Source organism: Microtus pennsylvanicus, chromosome 8 (genome assembly GCF_037038515.1).
Source record: "Microtus pennsylvanicus isolate mMicPen1 chromosome 8, mMicPen1.hap1, whole genome shotgun sequence".
NCBI lineage: Eukaryota > Metazoa > Chordata > Mammalia > Rodentia > Cricetidae > Microtus > Microtus pennsylvanicus.
This window is the reverse complement of record NC_134586.1, coordinates 63,592,999-63,619,923: the sequence shown is the minus strand read 5'-3', so window position 1 is coordinate 63,619,923 and position 26,925 is coordinate 63,592,999. Positions and strand designations below refer to the sequence as shown.

At 49.4% G+C, this 26,925-nt stretch overlaps 1 protein-coding gene across 1 annotated transcript in view; it reads right to left on the bottom strand.

Annotated features, from left to right (window-relative positions):
• The window catches only part of Hk2 (hexokinase 2), a 52,080-nt gene extending 26,976 nt beyond the window's left edge, over positions 1–25,104 (bottom strand). The window contains exons 1-2 of the mRNA XM_075983783.1: positions 24,595–25,104; positions 8,304–8,466 (exon numbers count right to left, since the gene is read on the bottom strand). Coding sequence (XP_075839898.1) covers positions 8,304–8,466; positions 24,595–24,657 — 226 coding nt within the window. The 5' untranslated portion in view covers positions 24,658–25,104. The remainder of the gene's footprint in view (positions 1–8,303; positions 8,467–24,594) is intronic.
• Positions 25,105–26,925: the final 1,821 nt, after the last annotated feature.

Sequence of the window (26,925 nt, the reverse complement as noted above, 5' to 3'; positions counted from 1 at the left end):
ACTGGCAACTACAAGGGTTTTATGAGATCTGGTCCGGTGACTTCTCATACTGTTAAGCAAGCTGTTATCACTGGATCTTAACTTTCACTTTTTAAAAAATAAAATATGAGAGCTGATGAGTTGGCTTACTGGGTGAAGGTGACTGCCACCAAGCCAGACAGCCCGAGTGTGATTCCTGGAACCCTCATGATGGAAAAGAGAGAACGCATTCTTGCAAGCTCTCCTCTGACCTCCATATTCACTCTGTGGCACTTGCACACGCACGTGCATTCCAGAACACACAGGTGCACACACACACCAAACAAGTGTAATAAAACATTGAATATGCTGGGAGAAGTTAGTGGCGGATGCCTTTGATCACAGCCAATATTCAGGTCCAGAGCTGCCTAGCCAAAGGATTTTTCGACGATGAGTAACAAGGCTGCTTACTGGAAAGCTATAAACCCTCAAATAGGGAATTCTTCACTTACAATGCCAAGAGTATAAAACCTGGAGGCAACAGCACCCCCGAGTTGGGCTGTGTGTCAGGAAGTGATGCCTCTAAAATTGAGTCATTTGGTTAAGGTCACAAAAGGGTGAAAGAGAAGTAGGATTTGATGCCAAGGCTGCCAACTCTAAAACCTGTGCCTGTTCTTCAGGCCCACACCCTCCTCTTTCGTGACTCTCAATCCTGGAAGCCATAGAGTAGCAAGAAGGAGAAACAAGGATTCCGCCATCTCTACCAGGAGCCCAGCCGATCCGCTGGAGGCTAGATCTTCCATACTGAGTGGAGGGATGAAGGCAAGTGAGACGGAGAAGCGCGGTAGGCCCTTCCCTACAGCAGGACCTGCGGAAGCTGGCTGATGTGGGGTTACCTGTCTATGCACAAAGTAAACCAGTACTCTCTTGTACCATACCAACACACTCTGTACCCACCTCACAGGACACTCTAGGCCTCTCTGAGGAAGATGCTGTTTGGTTTTTTGTTTTGTTTTTAAATTATGTATACAGTGCTCTGCTTGCATGTTTGCCTGCAGGCCAGAAGAGGGCATCAGATCTCATTACAGATGGTTGTGAGCCAACATGTGGATGCTGGGAATTGAACGCAGGACCTCTGGAAGAACATCCAGTGCACTGAACCTCTGAGCCATCTCTCCAGCCCAATGCTCTTCATTTAAAAACACCCACACACATAATACATAAAATATAAACCAGAAAATAGTTCCACCCACAGCACAGGTACTGGCGACAGAGGGGAAGGGTGGTGCCCCCTCCATCCAACTGCCCGGTGGGAGAAGGGCGAAGCTGCTCCGTCCAGCCTCTTGTTGGCTGACTCACTTCCCAGCCCACACAACCAGCAGCCCACTTTCTGTTTGACTCTTATCAGATCCATAAGGTCAGTGAGATAAAGGGTTCCAGCTTCTCCTGGGAACTCACCTGTCACTGGGAAGGCCAGGCACTGAAATGGCAGTTGGCTAGCCATCTGAAACAGGTGAAACAATGTCATCTTAGGTACCATGACATCCGTAATTGTTTTGGGCCATTCATCACTCCAGGGTTGTTTAAAAACTTCTCCCAGGTAACCTGGTACCCACTGACGTCTGGGTTCTTGCTTTGTTTTATTTTGTTTTTAAGGTTGAGGGACAGGGGCCAGTTGAATGTCCCAGCAGGGTCTATTTTCAACCATTAGGTACTTGCCACTAATTAAAATAGATCGCCACCTGCTTCTCCCGTCGGGCACACGCCACAGAAGGCCCAGTCAGAGCTCTGTAAGAGTGCCTTGCAATAAAAAGGCGATTGGCCTCATGTTTCGGAGCCGCAGTGTCCTTGGTCAGGGGTGGGGCTGGCGCGTGGCTCCTAAGCCCCAACAGCAGGTGATTAAACGGGCTACTTAGAAATGGTGGGTTCTGGGAGCCCCTTCTAAACAAGGGGTATCCCACTCAGTTCCCATGGTTCTAGGCATGCTTCAAAGTGGCAAGGTCTGCCTGTAGCAAGGGTGAGGGAGAGACCAAATAGTAGCTCACTCGACCCCATCTCCAGTTTTATTTCTTCTCACTGGTTCTGTTTCTTCTGTGGGTTTATGCACCATAAGATTTCATTCAATTAAATTTAGAACTGCGATACATTCTCCAAATAGAGGTGGGGTCAATTAATGAAGTATTTGCTTTGGTTTTGATTTACATGTACTTATGTATGTGGATGTAGCCTTTAGAGGACAGCTCCTTCACCGTGCTGGGCCCTGGAACCAAACTCAGGTTGCTGAGTTACCTTTACCCACAGAGCCATCTCGCCGGCCTTTGTTTTAAGTTTGATTATAGGAGGCCTCACTCTGTAGCTTAGGCTGGCCTCAAAATCACACAATCCTCCTGCTTTGGCTCCTCCCCCAGACCCCAGAGTGCTGTAAGTACAGGGATGAGCCATGGTACCCAGCTGAAAGTCACTACTTTAGTGGTGGTGGGTGATCACTCAGGCCCCAGCTTCACACTGGACCCCGCCCCTCTTCAATAATCTGTTTCTAGACCCCCCCCTTCTCTTTGTCACAGATGTGGGGCAATGGACAATCATTAAAAGGCATCAACTTTGTGTTTTCGACTTTTCACTTTATTAAAATGGCTGGCCAGTAACTTGTATATAGAGCGTATGATTAAAACTTATTTTGTAAGTTAAAAAACAAAAACCTGGGGGTTAGAGAGATGACTCAGAGGTTAAGGGCATGTGCTGTTCTTCCAAAGGGCTTGAGTTTGGTTCCCAGCACCCACACACAATTACTTTAACTTCAGCTCTGGGCAATTGGACATCCTCTTGTAGCCTCTCGGGGCACTGAATCACATCACACTCTAAAGATATATATATAATTTAAAATAGAAGGGACAGAAGTCGTGGCGCATGCCTTTAATCCCAGTACTCAAGAGGCAGAGGCAGATCTCCGTGAGTTCAAGACCAGCCTGGTCTACATAGCATATTCCAGGCCGGCCAGGGCTGTTTGGTCTTAAAAATAAACACAAAATGAAACTTCAAAAAAGAGAGAGTGAGAACGTGTGTCTCATGTTAGAGCAAACTGTGCCTTCTAACCATTGCCCCGCCCCTGTGCCTATAGGCTGCTTGTACTGAAGTGGGTCACACGGTGGAGAAAAAAAAACCCTGACTCCATCATGAGTCTGTGGATCAAACATTTCCCTGACATCAACAGTGGGCATTGAAGACAGCTCCTCAGAGCTCCACAGTTGTTCTGATTGGAACCCAGCCTCTGACTGCAGCCCAACCAGGAGAAAGGGTCATGGTACAGAGATGATCAATTCTGCCCATACAAAGTGGTATAGAGATGATCAATTCTGCCCATACAAGGACACCGTTCAGGCACAGGCAACAAGACTTAGTATGAAGCTGCCAGATGGAGAAAATGGGTGAGCACACGTGAAGTTCATGGCATGGCTAGGTGTCAGCATGGCAGGACACGGGTCTGGTATAACTATATAATAACTATATAACGCCAAAATATGTCATGGCGAAAGCAGTTACAGCAGAGCTCATCCTGGGCTGCCAGGATCTCGCAAATGTCATTGTCAAAGACTCTTGTTCCCAAACAGGTCAATCGTGCTGTTGCAAGGATGGAGTGTGAGAAGCACTGCAGAGGATGGGCGTACAGAGAATGCATGGCAGCCCAGCCAAGCAGCAGCGGGGGCGGCATTCTAGGGGGTCAGCCTGCGGCACTGGACAGGAAGACAGGTAATGGGATTAAGTGGTGAAGCTGGGAAACCTAGACAACTGGATTGCATCGGCTTCACGAAACGCAGGACCATTCCCGGCCACCAGTTCATCTAGCCATGAACTTCCAAGGTTCCTCACTCGGTCCCCAAGTAGACGTCTGCATTCAGTTTCTGAGCCGGCCTTATAACAAATTCTACACTCCCAGAAAGGGACCTGCCCCAGCCTGTCCTACAGTACCCAACACCAGCGGCCGCTGCGGACTGCTGTACACGGGCTATATATGGCCCTATCTAAAAAAAACGACAATGACAACAACAACAAAAAATCAATATACAACAAATGACCAGGTGTTTGACCCAGTACCCAACATATGTAAATACCACCCACTATAGAGGCTATCAGCACAATCTTTGCTCGGATTGGTGGCACCACAGAAACCCACTTATTAACTGGCTTGTGTGCCTGCTGTTGACTCAGGCCTCCGCGGCATGGATATATGTATGATACACAGCAACCAAGATAAGGGGCTGCGGCAGCTTCTACCCAGCCTATAGCCAAGCTGGTCTCCCCTTATCGCAGCCTGTGCTTGTACTATATGGCCCGGTATCACTCTCTAATTGTCTCATCTGCGTAAGCTTTATCTCCCTGAGGACAATTTTCACTCTTCAAAGGCAGGACACGGGAGCGTGGCACACCACGGCCTCACAGATGAGGGGACCATGGAGAGGACTTTGTGGATCCGGCTGATGGGGGTGTCCTTCAGGGCTGGGCATTGGTGCTGAGCTGGCCTACCACCTGCTTGCTCTGCAAATCAACTTTCCTTTTCTGGAGTACCTATCACTGAGGCTGAGAGAGCCTTATCACGGGACTATCTGTTATCCGGTACACACAGTACAGTTTCTGTCTCAGTGACTTCAGGATAGATGTGACCGTACCTCGTGCAAGTTTGCTTTGAAGCATTTGAGTTTTATTTGTATCCAATGACTAGGGGGTAATGTGTCTTCCGGCAACTCATTATGTTGTGAGCTCTGTAGTAGGCAGGCTCGTTTGCATAAAGTAAATGTTATGCGCTGTTCCTTCAGGCAAAGATACGTTTTCAATATGGTGGCATTATAAACAACATGGCTAGGAACACCGGAGCTTACTCAAGGAACAGAGTTAAGTCGTCAGATACACCACTTGTCACCTGTCTGTCATGTCACCTAAACCACCAGCACAATCTTATTTCAAAAGCTTGAGTTGAGCACTTGCTACACACACACACACACACACACACACACACACACACACACCTGGTAACTCTGGCCTATTCGTGTTTGGTTCCTGCCTCAGCCTGTCGTTAGTGGTGTGAAATTGGGCAAAGTGTTTGACCATCAAAACCTCATATTCTACAAACGAGGATAAAAATCTCTTTTAGGGGCTGGTGAGATGGCTCTGACGGTAAAGGTACTTTACTTGTTGCCAAGCGTGACAACCCAAGTTCCATCCCCAGGATCCATATGGTAGGAGAAAACCTACTTCAGCAAGTTGTCCTCGATACTCACTCAAGTGCTCCCAAACACTAAATAAACATACATGAAAATAAATAAATAAATAAATAAATAAATAAAAACATACCTTATAGAATTTTTGTTTAAGTAAACAAATTGGAGTTAGAGGTGGCTCAGCATGCTGAGCACTTGGTGCTCTTCTAGAGGATCAGTGTTCAGTGCCCACTCGATGGCGCAGTCTGTAATCCCAGTTCCTGTGGACCCAGTGCCCTCTTCTGACCTCCCGACAGAGCACATGGCAGACAGGTATGCAAACACAACATTCATACACACAAAAGTAAAGACTTTTTTCTTTTCATTTTTTGAGACAGGGTTTCTCTGTAGCTTTGGAGCCTGTCCTGGAACTTGCTCTTGTAGATCAGGCTGGCCTCGAACTCAGAGATCCACCTGCCTCTGCCTCCCAAGTGCTGGGATTAAAGGCATGCACCAATATCGTCCAGCTAAAAAATAAATAAATCTTAACACATGTAGACACTCAGGATTAGTCCCTAGCTCATAAAATGTACGTCAGTTTCTTAGCAAAATACTTCTGTCCTTCAGAAGTCAATCCATTCATCAGAAGGTCACACTGAACCATAGATAGGGGCCCAGTTTCCCATCAGAATGAGGACTGGTAAACATACCAATCTAGAGGGCACAGCACAGCAGAACTCCCAGCCCCCTCCTCCCCAACACTTCAAGGGGCTCCTTGCAGGCCTGGGAAAGACCCACATTCATTCAGACAATGACCCTGAACTCATGCTCACTGCTGGGGTCAGGCTGGGTCAAAAGGCTTCAGCAAATATACTTATTTTAGGAATTGTACAAAAATCTTGTTAAACCAGATCTCAGAGATTCTCAAAAGGTTTTCCTCAAGGGCACAACAAGATCAGGTACAAACACAGAGCAGCCTTCACTGACCGGACCCTGCATAGCCTGGGGAACTGCAAGTGGACTGGCCACAGACCCTGCATAGCCTGGGGAACTGCAAGTGGACTGGCCACAGCTCACTTCTTAAGAGTTGTCTCCTCCCTCAGGTTCTGAGTCCACTTCGTGATTCTTCCGATGGCTTGGGCGCTCTCCCCGCACTCCCAGATAAAGACTCACACTAGCACCCCACCTTTTGTGAACCTCAGAAGTGCTGGTCTAGAACATAGATGATTCCGGGGACAAATAAGCAAGGTCTCTCTGCCAATGCTCAATCCCAACTCTACCTCCAGGGACGCTGCCACCAAAACCAAGGTGCAGGTTCAACCCACTGGCTTTGAATCTTCTCTTCCCTGACCATCATGCCGACCCCCGAGGCCATTGACTATGTCTCCCAGACACCCCAACCTGTGCTGATGAACTAACATGGGCCTGAAGATTCTGTGCACACCCCACCCCTCCAAAACTTCCATCACCTCCACCATAGCAACAGAAGGAAACTACATTTCAGAGGCCCACATGCAAGGCCCTCTGGGATCTAGCCTCACTCAACTGTCATGAGACTATTTCCTGTCATTGGAAGGTTCCTTCCTAAATGGAGCTTGGTAAGACTCAGGAAGCAGGTGGATACAAAGGGTTCAGGAAGTTACCTAAACTTAGGAAGACCAGGAAGCCACAAATGCAAAAGGCCCCTCCCCTAAGGCTATAGGAGCTGGCAAGTTGGGCAGGGAGCTGTAGGATTGCAGCTTTTCTAAGTGATCACCTATGCTGGGATGGGCTTTGCTGGCATGAAGCTGTCTTTGAGTCACCCATGCTCCTGGAAGTGACCCCAATAAACCCATTTGCTCACCAGGCCGGACTTCAGTGAGGTGGTTTCTTTGGTCTGTGTTGGGGCCTAAGTAGATGGATGTTTGTCTACTTCTCCCCAGAAAGTCAAATAACACTATCTTTCCAATATCAATCTCCATCAGTGTAATAAAAACTTCTCTAGCAGGGCGGTAGTGGCGTACGCCTGTAATCCCAGCACTCGGAAGGCAGAGGCAGGTGGATCTCTGGGAGTTCGAGGCCAGCCTGGTCTACAAGAGCTAGTTCCGGGACGGGCACCAAAGCTACAGAGAAACCCTGTCTTGAAAAACCAAAAAAAAAAAAAAAAAAAAAAACCCTCTCGCTTAATGGCATCATAAAAGAGATTATCCATACAGAGGATCAAACAACAGCTTCTTATTGCCGCCTTCGGGGCTAGAGAGACAGATGCCTCAGCAGTTCAGAGCACTGGCCGCTAGTCTGGACCTGGATTCGATTCCCAGCACCACATGGCAGCTCCCAACCATCTGTAAATCCAGTTCCAGGGGATCTGACGCCCTCTTCTGGCCTAACACTCATACACATAAAAATATAGCAAATATTTTTAAGAATACTGGGCAGAGTGAAGGTGGTACACACCTTTAATCCCAGCACTTGGGAGGTAGAGGTAGGTGGATCTCTGTGAATTTGAGGGCAGACTGGTCTACAGAGTGAATTCAGGATAGCCAGAACTGTTTCACAGAAAAACCACACACACACACACACACACACACACACACACACATACACACATACACACATACACACACACACACACACACAAAACTGGTATATATACGATGGCTCTTCACATGTTTTTCCAGTTTGCTTGAACTTATAGCACTTTCTCATAGAGCTCATAAAACAATCTAAACACTGTGAATGGAACTAGGTACAGGCTGGACAGAGAGTGGCTTCCATAGCCTACAGCTGTGCCCATCACCCCATGGTTGTCACGGCTAACCACCAGCACGGTGCGCTATCTATGTGGAACTGGGAAACCCAAACTGAGCCAAGAAAACTTGCTCAACACATGTGCAGAAGAAAAACAATGGCTGTCCGCAGGCTGACAAAGTAGAGTTCTGACCCCAGCTGTCCAAGCTGTTGGATGGCCATCTCATTCCCACAAGCGGCCTTCCACTCAGACCCTGGTGTTTGCGTCGGCCTGCATTGACTTCTAAGGGTGAAACCAAGCTCTTGACTGAGACTAGTTTTCTGTGTCCCTGAACAAAGCCAACCAAGTGGACTCCCAGTTCAGGCATTCTTGGAGTGATCACCCCCCCCACACACACACACACACCCCCACACACACAGTACCTGTCCCATCCGGAGTTGACCTCACAAAGGTGGGCAGCATTTTCACAGCTGCAGTAGGGTGCGTGGTGGCTCCTAGTCCTTTCTCCATCTCCTTCCGGAACCGCCTAGAAATCTCCAGAAGGGTCTCATCTGAGAGACGCATGTGGTACAGATATTGGTCAACCTGGAGCGGGGACAATAGATACCAATGGGTTAAATGAACTATAGTATAGTCATAAATAGTATAGTATTGCATGTCATGAGATATCTATCACTCAGCCTTTCAAAAACAAACAAACTTAGGCTTGTAACTCAAGCATTCAGGAGCTGAGGCGGAGGAAGGAGAATTGCAGTTCCAAGGTAGCCTGAACAACACACTAAAGCCGTGTGTGTGTGTGTGTGTGTGTGTGTGTGTGTGTGCGCGCGCGCGCGCGCGTGCGTGTTCTCTGGAGCTGGCGGTTGAACTCCAACTAAAAACATGTGATGAAGCACTTCCTGGCATATATAAAACGCCAGCTGAATACCAACACTGCAAGAAACAAGGCAACGCAACAAAACCTATCAGGCCTGGTGGGTCTCCAAATTCTAACACTTTGGAGGCAGAGGTAGTAGGATCAGTTCAAAGCCATCCTGTGACACACAAGGCCACCTAGAGGCTACACATGACTCATCAAAATGAACAACAACAACAAAAAAAAAAACCCAAAAGCCAAAAACCAAGAAAAACAACTTAATTTCTAGAGAATAGAGAACTAGGGGGAGACAGTTGGGAAAGAGAAGTCATTTTCAAACAAATCAAATTAAAACAACAACATCCTATGGCAGAGACTTGTGGCCTCCCTCTTCTCTTGCTGCCCAAACTGGCCTCACCTCACATGACCAGTCCTGCCAATCCAATCACCCCTCACCCCAGGGTTAGCAGCCATCACCTCCTCCCTGGTTTTTACACAATCCCCAGTTCTATTTTTAACCTTTCCATCAGTTTTCCAGCCCCCACGTAGACGCTTCTGTTCCTGTGTTTAGTTTCTGCTAGGGGTTTCCCACTGTGGTGGTTTAGATAAGAATGGCCCCCATAGGGTCAAATACTGGAATGTTTAGTCACAGGGAGTGGAGCTGCTTCAAAAGATCAGAAGGATTATGAAGTGTAGCCTTGTTGGAGTAGGTGAGGTCTTATTGGAGGAAGTCTGTCACTGGGGGTGGGTGAGCTGAGGTTTCAAAAGTCCATATCAGGACCAGTGTCTCTCCTCTCGAAGGCTCGCCCTCTTCCCCCTACTTGTCTTATCAGGGTGGAGCTCTCAGTGATTGCTCCAGCGACGCCTGTCTGATTTGACCACGACAATAATGGACTAAACCTCTGAAACTGTAAGCAAGCCCCTAGCTAAAGGCTTCCTTTCGTAAGAATTTCCTTGGTCACGGTGTCTCTTCTGAACAATAGAACGACGACTAATAAAGCCATCAAACATCCTAAGCCCCACAGAAGCTAGCCTCTGTCCACTTCCCCGTCATAGGGCGTGTCTCTGCTCTTCGTCCACATTCCATCTGTGCCGTAAATCCAAGCTGTCCTCCGCTGCATTGAGGATCCTGAAACTACATGCGTATCCCATCCTCTCCGCCAGCCCTGACCCCTCTCCTCCAGAGCCTGCACTGGCCCTCCAGAAGGCAACACTCAGGCCTCCCAGCTATTCCAAGGACTTGAGCTTTTTCTTGCCCCACACCTAACCCATACTTTGGAAATAATGCTCCTGGTCTTCCGATTCAGTTACACCCTGATTAACCCACCCAACAGGCATTTCACCCTATCTTCCTGAACACCGTAGCTAGAAGGCACCATGCTGAAGGGCACTAGTGATTTACTCTTGTGATGGGGGCAGCCTAGGGGCTAACTTCCAAGGAATAGATAACCCAAGAATCCTGACACAGGGCGGTGCATCCTTCTCCAGAAGGCACCGCCTCAAATGTGAAACATGGCAGAATTAGAGGCCCCTACTTTACTGTTTCCAAGAGAGGAGAGAACACCCCCTCTCCACCGTTTGCCAGGGAGGTAGACGAAATCCCACATGGCAGATCTGAGTCCTTGTGATGGACCTCTCGGTCGCTTCCGAAGTGTGAAGTTGTGTCTACAAAAGAGCAAATCCGCAGCAATCTCTCTTGGCTTATCTTCAAACTTCCTGAGTTTTTATTTTAGTGTGTGTGTGTGTGTGTGTGTGTGTGTGTGTGTGTGTGTGCATATGTGTGTGTGTGTGTGTGAGAGAGAGAGACAGAGACAGAGACAGACAGAGAGAGACAGAGAGAGAGAGAGAGAGAGAGAGAGAGAGAGAGAGAGAGAGAGAGAGAGAGAGAGAGAGAAGGACACCATGCAATTTGGGGACAGAGCTCAGGTCCTCCTGCTCCTAAGCTATGTACTTTACCAACTGAGCCAGTCCCAGCCCCACCTTCGGGGCTTTAATTGCTAATTGTTCTCATTCTTAACTCCAAGAATGAGTTAAAAGGCTGCCCTTTCTTAGAGGCCTCTTACCCTTTGCTCAGGAGATCTTATCACCTTCCAGTAGCAGACAAAAATGTTTACCCACTAGCAGAGGGTAAACATTTCCAGGCTGCCTACTAACCTAAGGCCCCTCCTGACCTGATCACTGTTGTCTTTGAAAGAACTTCTCCAGACCTAGCACCATAGCTTCCTAAATATGCCACGGGTGCCCATTCCTCCCTCCGTGGTTACACTGTACTGGATGAACGGCAGCCAAGGGCCACCTCCAGAAGTGAAAGCAGTTTCCAGAACCCTTTCATTTGTCCCCAGGAGGACACAAGCCTGTAGTCAGGGAAGATCTCTTTGGGGGGCAGGACAAGTTTTTGCTTTCACACAGTACAGGGACACCAACCAAAACACAAGTACGCTTAGGAAAGGGAGCTCTAGGGCAGCTAACATAAAAGTGGAGTGAATGTGTGTGTTTGATCACTGCATTTGCCCAACTTCAGGCTGAACGCTTTCCCAGAGGTTAGAGCCCCTTCACCCTAGTCTTTAGTCACAGCTAAATGGGTCTCGGCTAACTCCTGCAGGGTCTCCAAATGGCCTCTCGGGATAAGGGTTTCCAGTCTGGGCTGCAATCGGGCATCACAGGAGGCACTTGCAGAGCCTCTTCTGTGTTGAGGGAGTTGTATTTCAGTTGTGTGTTTATTTTTTCTTTCTTTTTTTTAAGATTTATTTATTTATTATGTACACAGTGTACAGCCTCCATGCCTGCAAGCCAGAAGAAGGCACCAGATCTCATTACAGATGGTTGTGAGCCACCATGTGGTTGCTGAGAATTGAACTCAGGACCTCCGGAAGAGCAGTCAGTGCTCCTAACCTCTGAGCCATCTCTCCAGCCCTGTTTATTTTTTCTTATTGATTTTGTGTTTGTTTTGATTTTGATTTTCTGGGGAAGGGTAGAGAGAGAACAAGCTGGGTAGGTAGGGAGTTGGAGAGGATCTGGGAGGATCTGAGGAATGGGAAAAGACATAATCAAAATGAATAAACATCAATGGTATTTTGATTGATATGAAAAAATTAATAGAAAATTATACTAAGCCCTAAGTGCAGGTGGTCAGGCCTGTGACCCCTGATCTTGGGAGGTGTAGGGAGGACAAACAAGAGTTCAAGGTCACCCTTGGCTACACTGAACATTTGAGGATGGCCAAATGGGCAACGCTGGGGTTGAGGAGTCTGTGCCTCACCCCTCTCTGGAACAGGGTTCCACGGCATTAACAATGTGATCAGACCTGGCCAGGTTCCTGGAGTCTTGTTGCCTTAAGTCAGTCATTTTCTTCTACTCTGCCAATTCTTTCAGGCAAGTGAAGCAAGCCCGTGAGCCTAGTACTTAAACAGGAAGATTGCAGCAAACTGAAAGCTAGCCCCAGCTACAGAGTAAGTTCTAGGCCAGCCTGGGCTATAGAGTGAGAATTTGCTTTAAAAAAAAAAAAAAGAGCAGGTGATGGGGCTAGGGAAAGCTCAGCTAGCAAAGCTGCCTTAAAAACATAAGGACCTGAATTCCACCCCAAGAACTCATATTTTAAAAAGGGGAAGGCCTTCCCTGTAGGTCTCTATCTGAATGAGAAGCGGAAAACAGACTGGGGAGTCATAGGCAGACCTGAGCAGAAAGCTAACTGGGGTCAGAGAAGAGAAGGCTGCCAGGCTACCCAAGGCAAGGGCGCGTTAGAGAGCTCTGGTAGCTGATAGCCCGGAGATGCTGAAGAGATTAGAACTTCCTCATTGGGCAATTGGGGTCAGTTTCATTTCTCCCACAGCACCAGTCTGAGGGTGACTCTTCCTCCAGAGTTGGAGGTGGAGAGAGGACAAGCTCTAAAGAAAAGCAAACACAGCCAGGCGGTGGTAGTCCATGCCTTTAATCCCAGCAATGGATTATCAAAGGTAGGCGAGTCTCTAGTTCGAGACCAGCCTGATCTACAGAGCAAGTTCCAGACCAGAGCTGCCTCAAATAAAAGAAAAAGAAAGAAAGATAGAAAGAAAAGCAAACCCTATCCAGAAGGGAAGCCGGTATCATCCAGTCCTTCAAAACCTCCTCATCCCTCCAGCCCTGCCCAGCGAGGGAGGAAGCACATAGCAGGCACGGTGGCTCAAATCTATAATCCCAGCACTAAGGAAGCTAAGCCAGGAAAATCACAAATTTGAGGTCAGCCTTGGCTACATAGCAAGACCTTGTCTCGTCAAAACAAAACAGAAATCTCGAGAAGAAACAAAGATCACTTGAGCATTTTAAAGTAGCCACGTTGTTGGCTGGTTCTCCCTTGGCCAGTCAATGCCCTGCAGGATTTTATGGCAGGACATTTGGGTGCCAGAGTCACCATAATTCCTGCTATCGGCCAATGAGATGAAAATCCTGATTCCAGAAGAGCCTTGTCCTTTCACCTTGACTGTGAGGAAGAACAAAGATCTGAGTTCAGCTCCTATTAATGCCTTGGTCAAGAAATCCTGTGACCGAAGCTGACCTAAATCACCAAGTTGTTTCAGGAAGCAGATGGAGCATAAATAATACATGAACGACCAAATGATCAGTCATTTCTGTAAGACACACCCTCCTGGCAGAAACAGGGCAAAAAAGTGACCGCACCGCCTTCACCACAGCAGAGCAAAGCCGTGAAGGGAGCAGGACACACAGCTGATCCCCTGTCTCCAGTCTTTGGGTATCCTTATTAATAGTCAGGTTTTCTCCAGTGGTCCTGGAGGAACATTAGCCAATCTTACTATTGGGTTCGAGTCCAAGGCCTGCCTGATTGACAAGAAAGTGAGTTCAGGGTCAGTCTGGGCAACGCAGCAAAAGCCTGTTCCAAAACCAACGGCTGGGCTTCGGCTTTCTCAACACTTGGTTCTTGTCTCAGGCTTCGGCTCAGCCTGCCCTCCCACAGGACAGTTAGGAATGCGGGGCAACTATCACACAGCGTGAGGACATGCCCCTGCCACCATCCACGAAGACACAAATGTGCCTCTCCAGACGACCAGTGAGAGAAGCAGGCACAGTAGGAACAACCCACCCAGGGAGTCCATTCACAGGAATCCAAGTCGTGAGGGTTCCAGGTTCAGGGATGTATGCCTGCAATCCCTGAACTAAGAGGTGAAGGCAGGAGGATCCGAAGAGTTCAAAGCCATCCTTGGCTTAGGCGAGCCTGGGATACAGTGAGAAGCCCTTCGGGGGAAGAGATGGAGAACTGGCGCCAGAAAGTGGGGGTGACTGGTGATACAGGATGGGTGGCGCTGTTAGCCCACACTTATTTAGTCTCTTATGTGTATCACACTTCAATTCAGAAAGCTAGGAAGCCTGGACCTGATGGCACAGGCCTGTAATCGCAGTAATTCACGAGGTCCTGGGTTTGACCCCCAGTAGTACAAAAATAATTTAAAATACACCAGGCTGGTGAGATGGCTTAGCGGGTAAAGGGGGTACACCAGGCTGGTGAGATGGCTTAGTGGGTAAAGGGGGTACACCAGGCTAGTGAGATGGCTTAGTGAGTAAAAGGGGTACACCAGGCTGGTGATATGGCTTAGCGGGTAAAGGGGGTACACCAGGCTGGTGAGATGGCTTAGTGGGTAAAGGGGGTACACCAGGCTGGTGAGATGGCTTAGCGGGTAAAGGGGGTACACCAGGCTGGTGAGATGGCTTAGTGGGTAAAGGGGGTACACCAGGCTGGTGATATGGCTTAGTGGGTAAAGGGGGTACACCAGGCTGGTGAGATGGCTTAGCGGGTAAAGGGGGTACACCAGGCTGGTGAGATGGCTTAGCGGGTAAAGGAGCTGCCAAGCCCAATGACCAGGGTAGGAACCCATCAGGTGAAGTTGTCCTCTGACTTCCACAAATGTGTGTGCAAGTACGCACACAAATGCATACATACACACAAGAGACAAACATAACTGAAATGTAAAAGATGTACCTGATATATACACTAGCTGTATACACCACTGATACTCCTTTATATGGCTCACATCTGTAATCCCAGCACTTGGGGGGCTTAAGACAGGGAGAGTTCACGCACTGGGCCAGCCTGGGCTACATAGAAAGTAGGAGCAACAAGAGGCAGCTATTGAGAACTTGTCCCTAGCCTACATACTATGTGTGTGCAGTCAAAGCACCCAGATCAGAGAGAGCAAGAGGGCAGGTGAGAGAGGACACTCTGCTTTAAACCTGGCCACACGCTGCCTTCCACGGACCGTGTGCTGACACAGGCTTGCAGCACAATTTCAAAAGAATTTCATATATGTATATATTTTTTTTTTGCATTATTCCTTTGCCAATGTTTTACCACTAGCCTTTGACAAGGAAACCAAGGCTTGGAGAAGCTTTCCCAGACCACAAGCCTAATCCCTGGCAAGGGCCCACGACGTCAGGTGGTCAGTTCACTGGGCACCCCTACCTGGGGCACAGGTGTGTCCATCCTGGGAAAGCTAGCAGATGCTCTCCGTGTCCTTGTTAATTATAATGCTCTCGGACTCCTCCCGGCAAGGCTGAGCGGAGGACAGCAAATTTTATGCTCTGAAGTTGTCAAGGGAAGCCCGGGGAACTCCTAAAGGAGGAAGGGGCGACTCAAGGAAGAAGACACAAGGATGAGCTACAACTCGTGCTATCTGACCCCAACTGATGGAAAATAACAGATCCACCGAATGCTTTCTTCAAATGGGAGAGGAGGCTCTTTCCTGGGGCGGCCCTGCCATCTTGGGGAGCCTCCAGCTCTGACGCACAGCGTGTTCACGAGCCTGAGGCAGTGTGGTGATGTGGAAGAGGAGGAAGCATGCAGGCCACTCCCCCAAGATCCTTCTGCACCGTGGTGAATCACAGGCCTTCCTGTTCGGCCAGTTCTCACTCTCAGCCACATGGAATGAGACAGACCAAGGGGCAGCACATGCCAGCGGCCAAGAGGTGGGCAGTGGGGATACCCAGCCTGGGCCCTCCAGTTCCCAGTTCAGTTATTGTATCCTAGAGGGAGGCAGTGGTGCAGCAAACAACAGGTCCCAGGTGTGTGGGACCCTGGCTTGATCCATTTACCCATGAACCGATCGAGTGTGCCAGGGCTGGGCACCAAAGACACCAGGGTAAAGGAGACAACAGACTCTGCCAGCAAGAGGCAAAGATGCCAGGAAATACTTACAAAGCAAAGGTGAGGAGAGACAAGTGTAGGATTGCTATTACAAAACACAGGCTGAGAACCACTTTCTGTTTTCGCTTTGCTTGTGTTTTTGAGAATTTAGCCCAGGCAATCCCAGGCGCTGGAATTCAAGGCGGATGGCGCCACACTTACTTAGCGCTTCTCTTTTTGAAAAAAAATTTTCTTTCTTTCTTCTTTTTTTTTTTTTCTTTTGCTAGGCGGTGGTGGGGTGGTGGCGAACAACTTTTAATCCTGGCACTCGGGAGGAGGCAGACTGATCTACAAAATGAGTTCCAGGATAGTCAGGATTATTACACAGAGAAACCGTGTCTCAAAAATAAATTTTTTTAATCAGTCTATAGTCAAACATTTTTTAAAATGATGGGTTAGGGAGAAATCTCAAGATGCCTCAACCCTAGAAGAACTACAGAAATTAAGGAATGCTTCAAGTGGGAGAAACCATCTTCCCTGGAGAAGAGCACCCTGAATGGTTATCCAGTGCCAAGAGGTCAGCCTCGAAAACATACACATGTGTACATGTTTATATACACACATCCACATTCCTACACACAATATATTCACATGCACATATACAAGTATATACAACAAGGAAAAAGTCATGAATTTGAAAAAAAGCTAGGGGAAGCCAGGCAGTGGTGGCGTACACCTTTAATCCCAGCACTCGGGAGGCAGAGGCAGGCAGATCTCTGTGAGTTCAAGGCCAGCCTGGTCTACAAGAGGTAGTTCCTTGGACTTCCCACAGGGCAGGGAACCCCGATTGCTCTTTGGGCTGACGAGGGAGGGGGACTTGATCAGGGGAGGGGGAGGGAAATGGGAGGCGGTGGCGGGGAAGAGACAGAAATCTTTAATAAATAAATAAATAGAAAAAAAAGAGCTAGTTCCAGGACAGGAACCAGAAAAAGCTACAGAGAAACCCTGTCTAGAAAATCAAAAAAAAAAAAAAAAGAGAGAGAGAGAGAGAGAGCTAGGGGAGATACAAAAGGGGTTGGAGGGAGAAAAATCGAAGGAGGAAATGACGTACGATTATAATCTCCATACAGAAACACCATGTTCTTCGTTCATATTTAACCCCCGCCCATCTCCTGCCCACCCCACTTCTGCTGGTCCCCTTTGTGTTTCTAAATAGTTCCCCTCATACTTTCTTATACTTTGCTTTATTTTGGTTTTGTTTTTCAAGATAGGGTTTCTCTGTGTAGCCCTGGCTGTCCTGTAACTCTCTGTAGACCAGGCTGGCCTCGAACTCAGAGATCCAACTGCTTCTACCTCCCGAGTACTGAAATTAAAGGTGTGCACCACGACAGTCCAGTTTCATTTTTCTTTTCATCGAGATTCTGCATATGAGAGAATATGAAATTTATCTTCCTGAGTCTGGTATATTCCAATCAAATGATCTCCAGCTCCATCCATTTCCCTGCATGAACATAATTTCACTAGTCTTCATTGCAGAATAAGATTTCATGTGTATACACCACATTTTCTTTAGCCAATCCATCTATTGATGGACATCTATTGATAGTCAATAAATCGACTATCATGAGTGGCTACTGCAATAACCATGGATGTGCAGACAGACATCTTGGTTCCAGGCTGACTAGACATGTCCTCCCATTCTCACTGCTCCCAGAACACAAGCACCAACCAAGTCTTTGGCATATTTGTGATGCCAGCAATTCTCAGTATTCAAGTTGAGTTAGTACTGGGTTACGGTTACCAACATGGGGCTATGACAACAACAGAAATACGAAGAGCTAGTTACTCCAGACTGACAGGTGCTCATGCCTGACCCTGCTCTTCAGGCCACTACTCTCACTGTGGGATGCTGACACCATTTCCTCCATGGTCATCTGCCTGTCCTGCCTGCTATGCTTGGCTCCCTAGGGCCCTTCGCCTTCTCTAGACAGCCCCAGGCCAGGGACCACACAACCTGCCTTGCAGCTTCCCGACCCACAGAGGCATCTTCTCTCATTCTTTCTATAGCCACTGTCTACCTGCTGAATCAGATCTCTCAGGGTCTGTCTCTCTGCTCCGTGTACAGCCCAAAACTCCTCCCCCAATCCAAGACCACACCTATATGCTCACAGGCCAGGGCCACCTTGGCTGCCACCTGTGGAAAGGGCAAGGCTATCCACAGTAAGGTGGCCCAGTTGGGCAGTGTGTTATACAGTCCCACAGTGACAGACAGCCCACAAAGTCAATCAGACTTTGCTCTAGAGGAACCCACGCCCAAAAATGACACTGGAGGAAACAGGACCAGGACAGTGAGCCGGAAACTTAGTTCCAGATTTGGGACTTATGGGAGATATTGGACCAGTCCCCTTGTACACCGCAGCTGGTTTCTTTACCGTAAAAGGGCTTGGATGACATCATCCCTAAGGTCCCTTTCCAACTGACACCTGACTCATAACCCAATAAAACAGCCAACCTTCTCCAGTTGTCCCAGGCTGCTTTGTGTTGGGGGTGGTGAAGTGCACAGGCTCCAGAGTGAGGCTGCCTGCCCGGGTTTGAATTCTGTCTCACCCTTGGGCAAAAGGCTGACCTGGTGTCCTTATCTGAAAGGCATAACAGAGCCTTCTCTGCAATACAGCAGAGGGTGGTCTGAGATACCAGCTCCTAAGCACAAGGAATGTTTATCTTTTAGATCTTTATAGGAGATCCAGCACAGGTGGCTGACACAAACATTAGCCCAGGTATCCGGAGGGAGGCTGGGGCAGGAGGGTGCTGCAAGTTTAATGGAGCCTGAATAACACACTGAGTTCCGGGCCAGTCAGACTATGGTGTGAGACCCTGTCTCAACCCTCTCTCCAATAAAGACCTTTACAGCTCAGAGGAACAGATGAGTCTAGAAGTCTTCATGAAAAGCACTAACAGGAAAAACATAGTAAGTAGGAACAAAGAGCCCCTCAACTGGGAAAGGAAATTAGGGGCAAATGCCCTTGCTGAACCCCAGATGTTGGATCTGTCCTCATACCTTCCTTTATCAGGCATTAAAGAGGTCAAAGGGAAAGTCGGGTGCAATGGCTTTTCACAATGTGGAGTGCACCCACACCTCCAGGGACAGGGACACAAGCACCCAGGCAGGGACGATGAGAGAAGGTTGCTGGATGGACTGGTCCCCTTACTTCGAGGACTTCTGGGACAGGCTCTGAGATAAGGCGTCACGAAGCAGCCCTAGAGAAGGAATCTCAACATCTACAGACAGAAGCACTAAGCACTCACAACCACCATGAAATGAGTCTCATCTAATGTACCAAAAGAATGAGGGTATAACTGTCACCTTCAGGCCCTAGGGGAAGAAGCTCCACAAACCCAAGGCAGCCACACCTCCTCTGGTCGGGTGCTATGACTTCAGCACAGGTCAGCTCCTCGACTTTCCCCAGGGGAGCCAGCATCTGGAGCAGATGACAGGAAGTCTGTGCCAGTCCCCAGAGGTGCAGGCTTACTAATCGCCCTGGGCACCCTCTGCCCTTTCGCTCCTGAAAAAGAGTTACTGGAAGGTGGGTGGATGAAGGGTTCCCCAAAGAGCACATGCTTCAACGTGGGGTGCACCAACAGACACCTAAAGTCTGAGTAGAGATGCCACTTCCCCCAGGGAACCAGAAAGAATGCAACTTAGAAAGTTTCCTAACTGGCCCAAACTACCGATGCTTATTGGGTGGATAACCGGGACTCAATCCCACAAGCCGACTCCATCCTGTAACCAAGAACCTGCTGCTTTCGGGAGTCACCAGCCTTTCGCCCCAGCTCAGACGTGTGGAAAGCTAACAAGAAACTCCCACAGGGCCAGAAAAAGATTCTCCCGGAGGAGGAGACCGTGATTCTTCCCTGGGGGCTTCCTGGAACCAGGGCACAGCCCACAACTTTCTGGTTGGCCCAGCCCTGTGTGCCTGCCCTTCAGTGATGGGTGGGGGCTTGTTTAAGGCGGTGGTCTCACAACTTCCTCAGATTCCCACGTGACACACTATTGAAGGTGGGGGCTAGCAGGGCACGAAGGCTCAATACCAGCAATCCCAGCATTTGAGAAGTCAAGATAGGAACATCACTAAGATCTAGATCAGCTCAGGTTGCAGTGAGACTGTCAAGGAAGGAAGCTGGGTCTGGGGGTGTACACCTTTAACCCTAGCACCCAGGAGGCAGAGAGAACTGGATCTTCTTGTGAGTTCCTGACCAGCCTGGCCTACATAGCAGTTTTAGGCAAGCCAGGAATACATACAGTGAGACCCTGTCAGAGAGAGAGGAGAGAGAGAGAGAGAGAGAGAGAGAGAGAGAGAGAGAGAGAGAGAGAGGAGTTGAGCATGTAATTCCATTTGTAGAGCGCTTTCTTATCCTGCATGAAGCCCTGAGGTTGATTCTAACACACATAAAACAAAGATAGCTGTAGGAGTGTAGCAGCAGAATCAAATTTCAAGGTCATCCTCTACGGCCTAGAGAGTTGGAAGTCAGCCTGAGCGAATTTGTCTCAAAAAGCAAAAAGGAAATAAAATTCAATGATAGAAGGGGATAGCCCCTCATACAGAAAATTTTCTACCTCCAAATGTCTGAGGACCCCAGCTGGAAAGCTGCTAAGACAATACCACTGCCAACCCAAGCAAGCCCTGCTGGGACCGGCACAGCCAATAAAATATGGGGTGATTTGTCATTGTCCCATTCCCAATGCTTTGAAATGGCAGTGCCTGACTACACGGTGTCCAAAACCAAACCAAACTGGCTGACTTTAGAACTCCAGGATAAAGGGATGGACCCTCTTATCAAGAGCAGGTCTTCAGAAGCCCTGGGGTGGGGGTAGGGTCTTGGCTTTGGTGTCTTGTTTCGGGTAGCAGAGCTTACTCTAGCTATGACTTTTTAAAACTCTGGTCTGTGTTGTTCTGTTTTTCCCCAGAAAACAGCTGAATGAGTTGTCGACTCCTCAAAAAGAAAAGCTCAGTTCTGAAAATCATGTTATCTGTTCATTCCTGCCCTTGGGAGGTAGGAACAGGAAGCCCAGGAGTCTGAGGCAATCCTCCCTTACCGGGCTAGCCTGGGCTACATAAGACCCTTGCTTCCATGGGGGATGGAGGTAATCTTCCTACTGTCTCCTGTCTAGAGCTGAGGTCCACCCTTCCTCAGACAAGGAAGGTGTATGAGCCTATTTATTATAGGAGTGGAGTTAAATGTCACCGTTCTAGGTAGTGAGACAGTTTGACCATGGCTAAATTAACTCTGCTTCTCACCCCCTAAGAAACTAACCTTCTGTTTCTCCATAGACAGGACACAAGGCCTTGGACACAGGAAACAATCACTCCCTTTCTCCGCTCCCACCCAGCAGCCTCAGGTGAAGGAATAGCTGAGAGCCGCCCTTCCTCAAAGGTTCACACACCCCGGTGCCCCTCCCCCATTCCCACACTAACTCTAAGCACTCCATCCAAGATCAGAAACCGTGATGATCAACTGGAGCAGCCGGGATTCTCCCTGCCTGAGGAAGGATTCCAACCGAAACCCATCAACCTTACTGGAGGGTGTAGCTAAACCAACGCCACCAAGTACAGTGATGTAGGCACGGAGCGTGTGGAAGACAGACAGCAGGAAAGAGGAGGCATGCATGCAGACAGGAGAGGTACAGAGAGAAAAGCCGGACTTCATTCGTGATCAGGGCCCCGAAAGCGCAAGGGCAGAAAGACCTAGTGAGAGCGGGTGGCTTACAACTTTGGGAAGTGAAACTGGGATGAGGGGTGGTCGGTAGGGCTGGAGAAGGCTCCTCCTGAAATATGCCAGTCTAGCTCCAAGACTAGAATCTGGAAAACTTAACGGTGTCTGGAAGAAACCCACAGACCAACTGACAGGGTTGTAGCTGTCGGAAGGTAAAAAGGAATCCAGAGCCTAGGAAGACCCAGTAGGCACCAATGTCGTTGCTCAACCAACCCAGGAGTTGGCTATACCAGTGCCCCCACCCCACCCCGCTGGTTCAAAGTGTTCTCAGCACAAGTGAACGCTCCAGTCTACTGTTCCCCATAGCAGGCAAGTGTGTGGTCAAGAACAAGATGTTCCTACCAAAAAGAGCAGAAACCACCCTGGTGTTCTAAAGTGATCTTGAACAACTTTATCTTGACCTCAGCTCCTCGCCAATAAAATAAGAAACACTCAAACTAATCACGCTTATCTCCAAAAGTTATTTGACTCTCCGTGAGCTAACAGCCGGTGTCAGAAGCCTAGAACAGCTCTGTTCCCAGCAGATGTTCCGTGTGGAATTCCACTTTCAGTTAGCAACGGTGAGCAGAGACTCTGCACTCGTTCACTAGGACATGAGAGGGGCTGTAGCCAGTGAGTCACCTCTCTCAGACCCTGAGACTAGAATGAGATCATCTCTGAGGGGTCCCAGAGAAGTGCAAATCAAAAGCCAGGCATGGTGGCCAAGGCCCTTAATCCAGAGGCAGAGGTAGGCAATCTCTGTAAGATGCTAGCCTGGTCTACAGGTAAGTGCCAGGCCTCCAGGGATAGTAAAAACCTGTCTCAAAAAAATAAAAATAAAAAAGGAAGGAAGGTCAAGGTCCGGAGTGGAGGTGCAAGCCTTTAATCGCAGCTTTTGGAAGGCAGAGGCAGGCAGATCTCTGTATGTTCAAAGCCAGTCTGGTCTACACTGGACAGCCAGGACTCTGTAGAGAGATCCTGTGCCACCCTCCCCTCCCCCCACCCCAAAAAAACTAAAAATCTAAATCAAGCACTTCTCAAAGACTCCAAAATTAAACCGGAGTTTCATCTTTCCTAATTCCTCCTCAGCGCAGAGACACTCAAGATAGTCTGCGCCTTTTCTCACACTGCAGGGGATTGAACAGCTTTGCACACCTAAGCCAGATCAGAGTCTAAACTGGGAGGCTAAATCCCATGGCACACCTGGTTTAAGTTACAGGCCTGTTTTGATTCTGCCCCTATTGGTAACTTAGAGGAAATACATCCAAGTGTCCTGGGGTTAGGAACATAAAAAGCCAGGGCCCAGGCAAGTCATCATAAAGCCAGCCGGGCAGAGTCACCTGCAGCTGGTAGGAAGCAATAAGCCTCCCAAGGGGCTCAGGGTCCTGTTGTGAATAAACCACACCTCCAGACACCTGAGTCAATCCTCTTTCCACTCCTGGGAACAGATGACTCCGTGGCACGCCTCTTAGGGTGTCTGTTATACGTTCACAGTCCCACAACCCGAGAGAAAGTTCAGAAAAAGAATTCAGGTATCCAGGAGGGAAATTCACTCTCCCTACGATTAAGGGGCCTCCCTCCACTTTATGTTTTAGGAACTGCCAAGAGATTGTCGTATCTTGAACAAAAAAGATCAGAGGAATCAGCAGATTCAAAGACCCCACTCATCCCAAGAGATTAGAGAGATCGAACCAACAGAGAAAAATCTCAACTAAATCAGGTGTGAGGTTCATCTGCCAGGGCCCTGGACACATCAAGAGCAATCTATCATCCCGTCCAACGCACTCAGGACCACGGGCGGGGGGCGGGGGTGCGTCCTAGGACGTGCTGAAGGCACTTCCCTAAAATCTGTTCCCACGAGACACTGAAATTTCAAGTGTGTAACTGAGCAACGGCTCACAGCTTTAACACAACCCACTGGACAGCACCCCCCCCCCCCAAACTAGACCATTCCCTGCCTCAAATCTTGGACTAGGGCCCAGGACAGGAGGACAGGAACCAATCCCCGTAATCCTGGGCATTTTAGAAACTCAATTCTCCCGGGAGTTAGAGCACTCCGAGCTTGGCTCTAGTCCACCCCCACCTCCCTACCCCGAGGCAGAGAGTGAGGCTCCAGGCAGGGCCAGAGGCTCTTTCTTATGTAAATGACCCGCGGCACTACCGAGAGCTCGGATTCGCCTGGGCTGCGGAGAGTGAAGTGGGCACAGGAGGGTCTGAGCGCTGAAAGGTTCGCTTTCAGAGGCCAAAAATTACAAAAGAACCCAGGAAATCCTGGGGTGGGAAGGTGAGTCCACTTCGTGTAACTTTTAGTAGCAAACCAGAAAGTACTATCCAAAATCCGCCAACTCAGAGGCCGGACGCGGGGACTAAAGGCGGGGCGGTCCCCAGGAAGATCTGCTGTGAGGGGGCGCCCCTTTCGAGCTTCAGTTCCGGGCAGTTCAGTTCCGGGGAGGGGGCGCGGCGGGCCACTCTTTCTGCGCCCTTTCCCGCTCCTTCCTGGGTGGCTTCTTTTATTTTTTTTTTTCCAATCCACCTCCAAGGGGCGCCACGAGGAACCGATAGCCTCTCCAACGCGTCCTTAAGAGCTAGAGAGCCGGGCCCCGGCTGCTACACACTGCCACCGCGCCTCCTCCCCTACATTGGATTCTTCCCCACGTGCTCTTGCCGGAACTCGGGCTGCAGAAGGGGGCTCCTCCCACGTGGGCGCAGCAGACTCTGACTACGTGCAGGGCGACCCGCCCCTCAAGAAACCAGGGATCTAAGTGTGGGGAGAGCGCGCGCGGGTCGCGGGGAGGTGGGCATCTCGGTGGTGCGCGCCCTGGCCCAGATGGTGCCTAGCAGACGTAGTTTCTCGTGCCTAGGACTTTCCCAGCTACCCAGACTGGTTCCACGTCCCCAGCCCCGAAGGAGGAGGAAGCAGATCCCCTACGCGCTCCAGATTCCCGGAGAGCACGCAACTTGGTCCAAAGCGAGCCAGCCTCCCCCGCTCGTGGTGACTTACCTTCTGCACTTGGTTTTGATTGAGCTCGGTGAATAAGCAGGCTATCATATGCGAGGCGATCATCTTGCTGAGACCAGACGGGGCCCGAGTAGAGAAACCGAGACTCGAGGGCTAGCGGGGGAGCGCAACGCTTTGTACGCAGGCACTGGTGTTCGGTTGGGATTGAGGACTCCAGGAGTCACACAAAGAAGGTTCACCACGGTGGCTCACCAGCTGGGAGCCTCGAGTCTCCAGAAACAAGTTTCTTTTTCTCGTTTAGTCACAACTACGGAAAGTGCCTAAAGTCTCGCTCTTGGAGAAGGAATTGCTGCCCAGAGTCCAGTCACTAACTTCAGTCACAGGGTCACTAAGGCTTAACTTGGGAGGAATGACAGTGCTGCTCCACTCCGACGATCGAGCTTCTCAGGGTCACTGGCGTGATGCTCCCGCCCTTGGATCCCCTTAGCTGAGTAACGCGGAGTAGCCTGTGGTGTCCTGGGACTCGAGCACTGGAGTTTGCTGCAACAATGTGGCTTATTGAGGGGCTGCCGGCTCTTTGGGCCGTCCCTACAGTGACGTGCACGCGTTCATTGGCTGTGGGAAGAGGGTGTGTGAGCTCTTCGGCTGCCCGCCCGCGATTCATAACCAATCAGTGCCCAGAGCCCGCGGGTGCGGCCGCTCAGACACCGGAGCAGGCGTCCAGAGAGGCGCGCCGGAGGCTAGGGGCGGAGCCCTGCGCCGGGGATGGGACGTGTGTTCCGTGGCAAGGGCCTGGGACTCCAGGGCGCATGAGCCACCGCCGCGTCAGGCATGGCTTCGGGTGGGGGGCGCGTGATCGCGGACCCAAGAGATGTTGGGCGACTGGAAAGACAAGTGATTAACACCAACACACGCCCTGGGCGGACAGGGACACAGTCTGGTATCTGCGGATCATGTGAGGGGCTGCCACTGCTCTGTCACAAGTATGAAGCATCTTAATTTTCATCTTGATTTTGGCTCACTCAGCGGATCCCTGCATGCCTGAAGCGAAGTAAGCCAGTCCTTACAAAAGTCAGCCCCTCTTAACCGTCATACCAATAGCGTAAGGGTTTTACTAACCCCGTTTTACAGATTAGGGAACCGGGCGCTGTGCTGTTAATGAGATTTGCCCAAGGTCACATCGCTAACAAGTGGTAGATGAAGGCAGGAACCCGTATCACTCTGAAACGGAATTCTCTACCCCATTGTATTGTCCAGCCTTTCTGGAAACCAGGAAAGCAAACAGCTGGGGAGAAACCTTGTCAGTAGCTGGGACAGATAAGTGGGAGGGGAAAGTGAGTAGATGGTGAATATGTAGCTGCTTGATCCTAGACTCCGGTAGTGTGGAATGTTTTATAAACGCCAAGAAGAACCCAAGCCTCCGCCTCAGCTCATGCCTAAACCCAGACTCCAAGTAAGTGAGTAGAAGCCAGCAATATTGAAATAGCACCTCAGGTGACCTGAGGCTGGTGCTGATGGAGAATGGCAAGTCTGGAGTTTATAGAGCGCATGGAGGGATGGGAAACGCGAGTTCCAGCTAGCCTCACTTCCCAAGCTCTCTCTCCACCTCCAGTGGCTTGTGCTAAACCTAAGACTTTGTGCATGCTAGAAGAGCACTCTGCCGACTGAGGTACACCCCAGCCCGTTTTTCTCTGCTGAGCTGCCGTCCTCCACAACCTCTGATGTGGTTCATTTATTTCCTCTATGAATGTTTGGTCCCAGCACTGCCAGTAGCAGTTACACAGGTAATTCACAAACCTAAATCTACAAGCAAGGACTTTCCCCAGGGCTTCTGGCTCTCTTAGCCAACTGTCATTTGTCACCCCTGCCCTGGTGACTAGTATCTCACATTTAACATGTACAAGGCTGCACTTAACTCTTCTTCCCATTTTTTTTCCCTTTGTCTCCAAAAATGGCATCCATCCATGATTCTTTCCTGCTATTCTCTCTCACATATCCACACCATCAGTGAGCGAATGGTCTAATGTAGCAGAGGCCAGACCCTCGTGGACAAGCTACCAAGCTCCACCAGGGCCTGTTTTATAGTGCTTAACTTCCATGTTTGACTACCTCTAGCTTGACCACTGTGATCACTTTTTCACTCCAGAGCTAAAGAGGCTTGTTTCAGATACAAACTATTGCTGGGTTTGGTGGCATACACCTGGAGTCCCAGCCCCCAGGGAGGAGGGAGGGGGAGGCAGAAGAGTCAGGAATTTAAGACCAACTTGGAGTACTTGAGACCCTGGGCAGACAGACGGGCAGACAGATGGACAGATAGATAGATAATTATATATATATATTTCAGTTGATCTTTTTTTTCTGTCTTAAAACCAT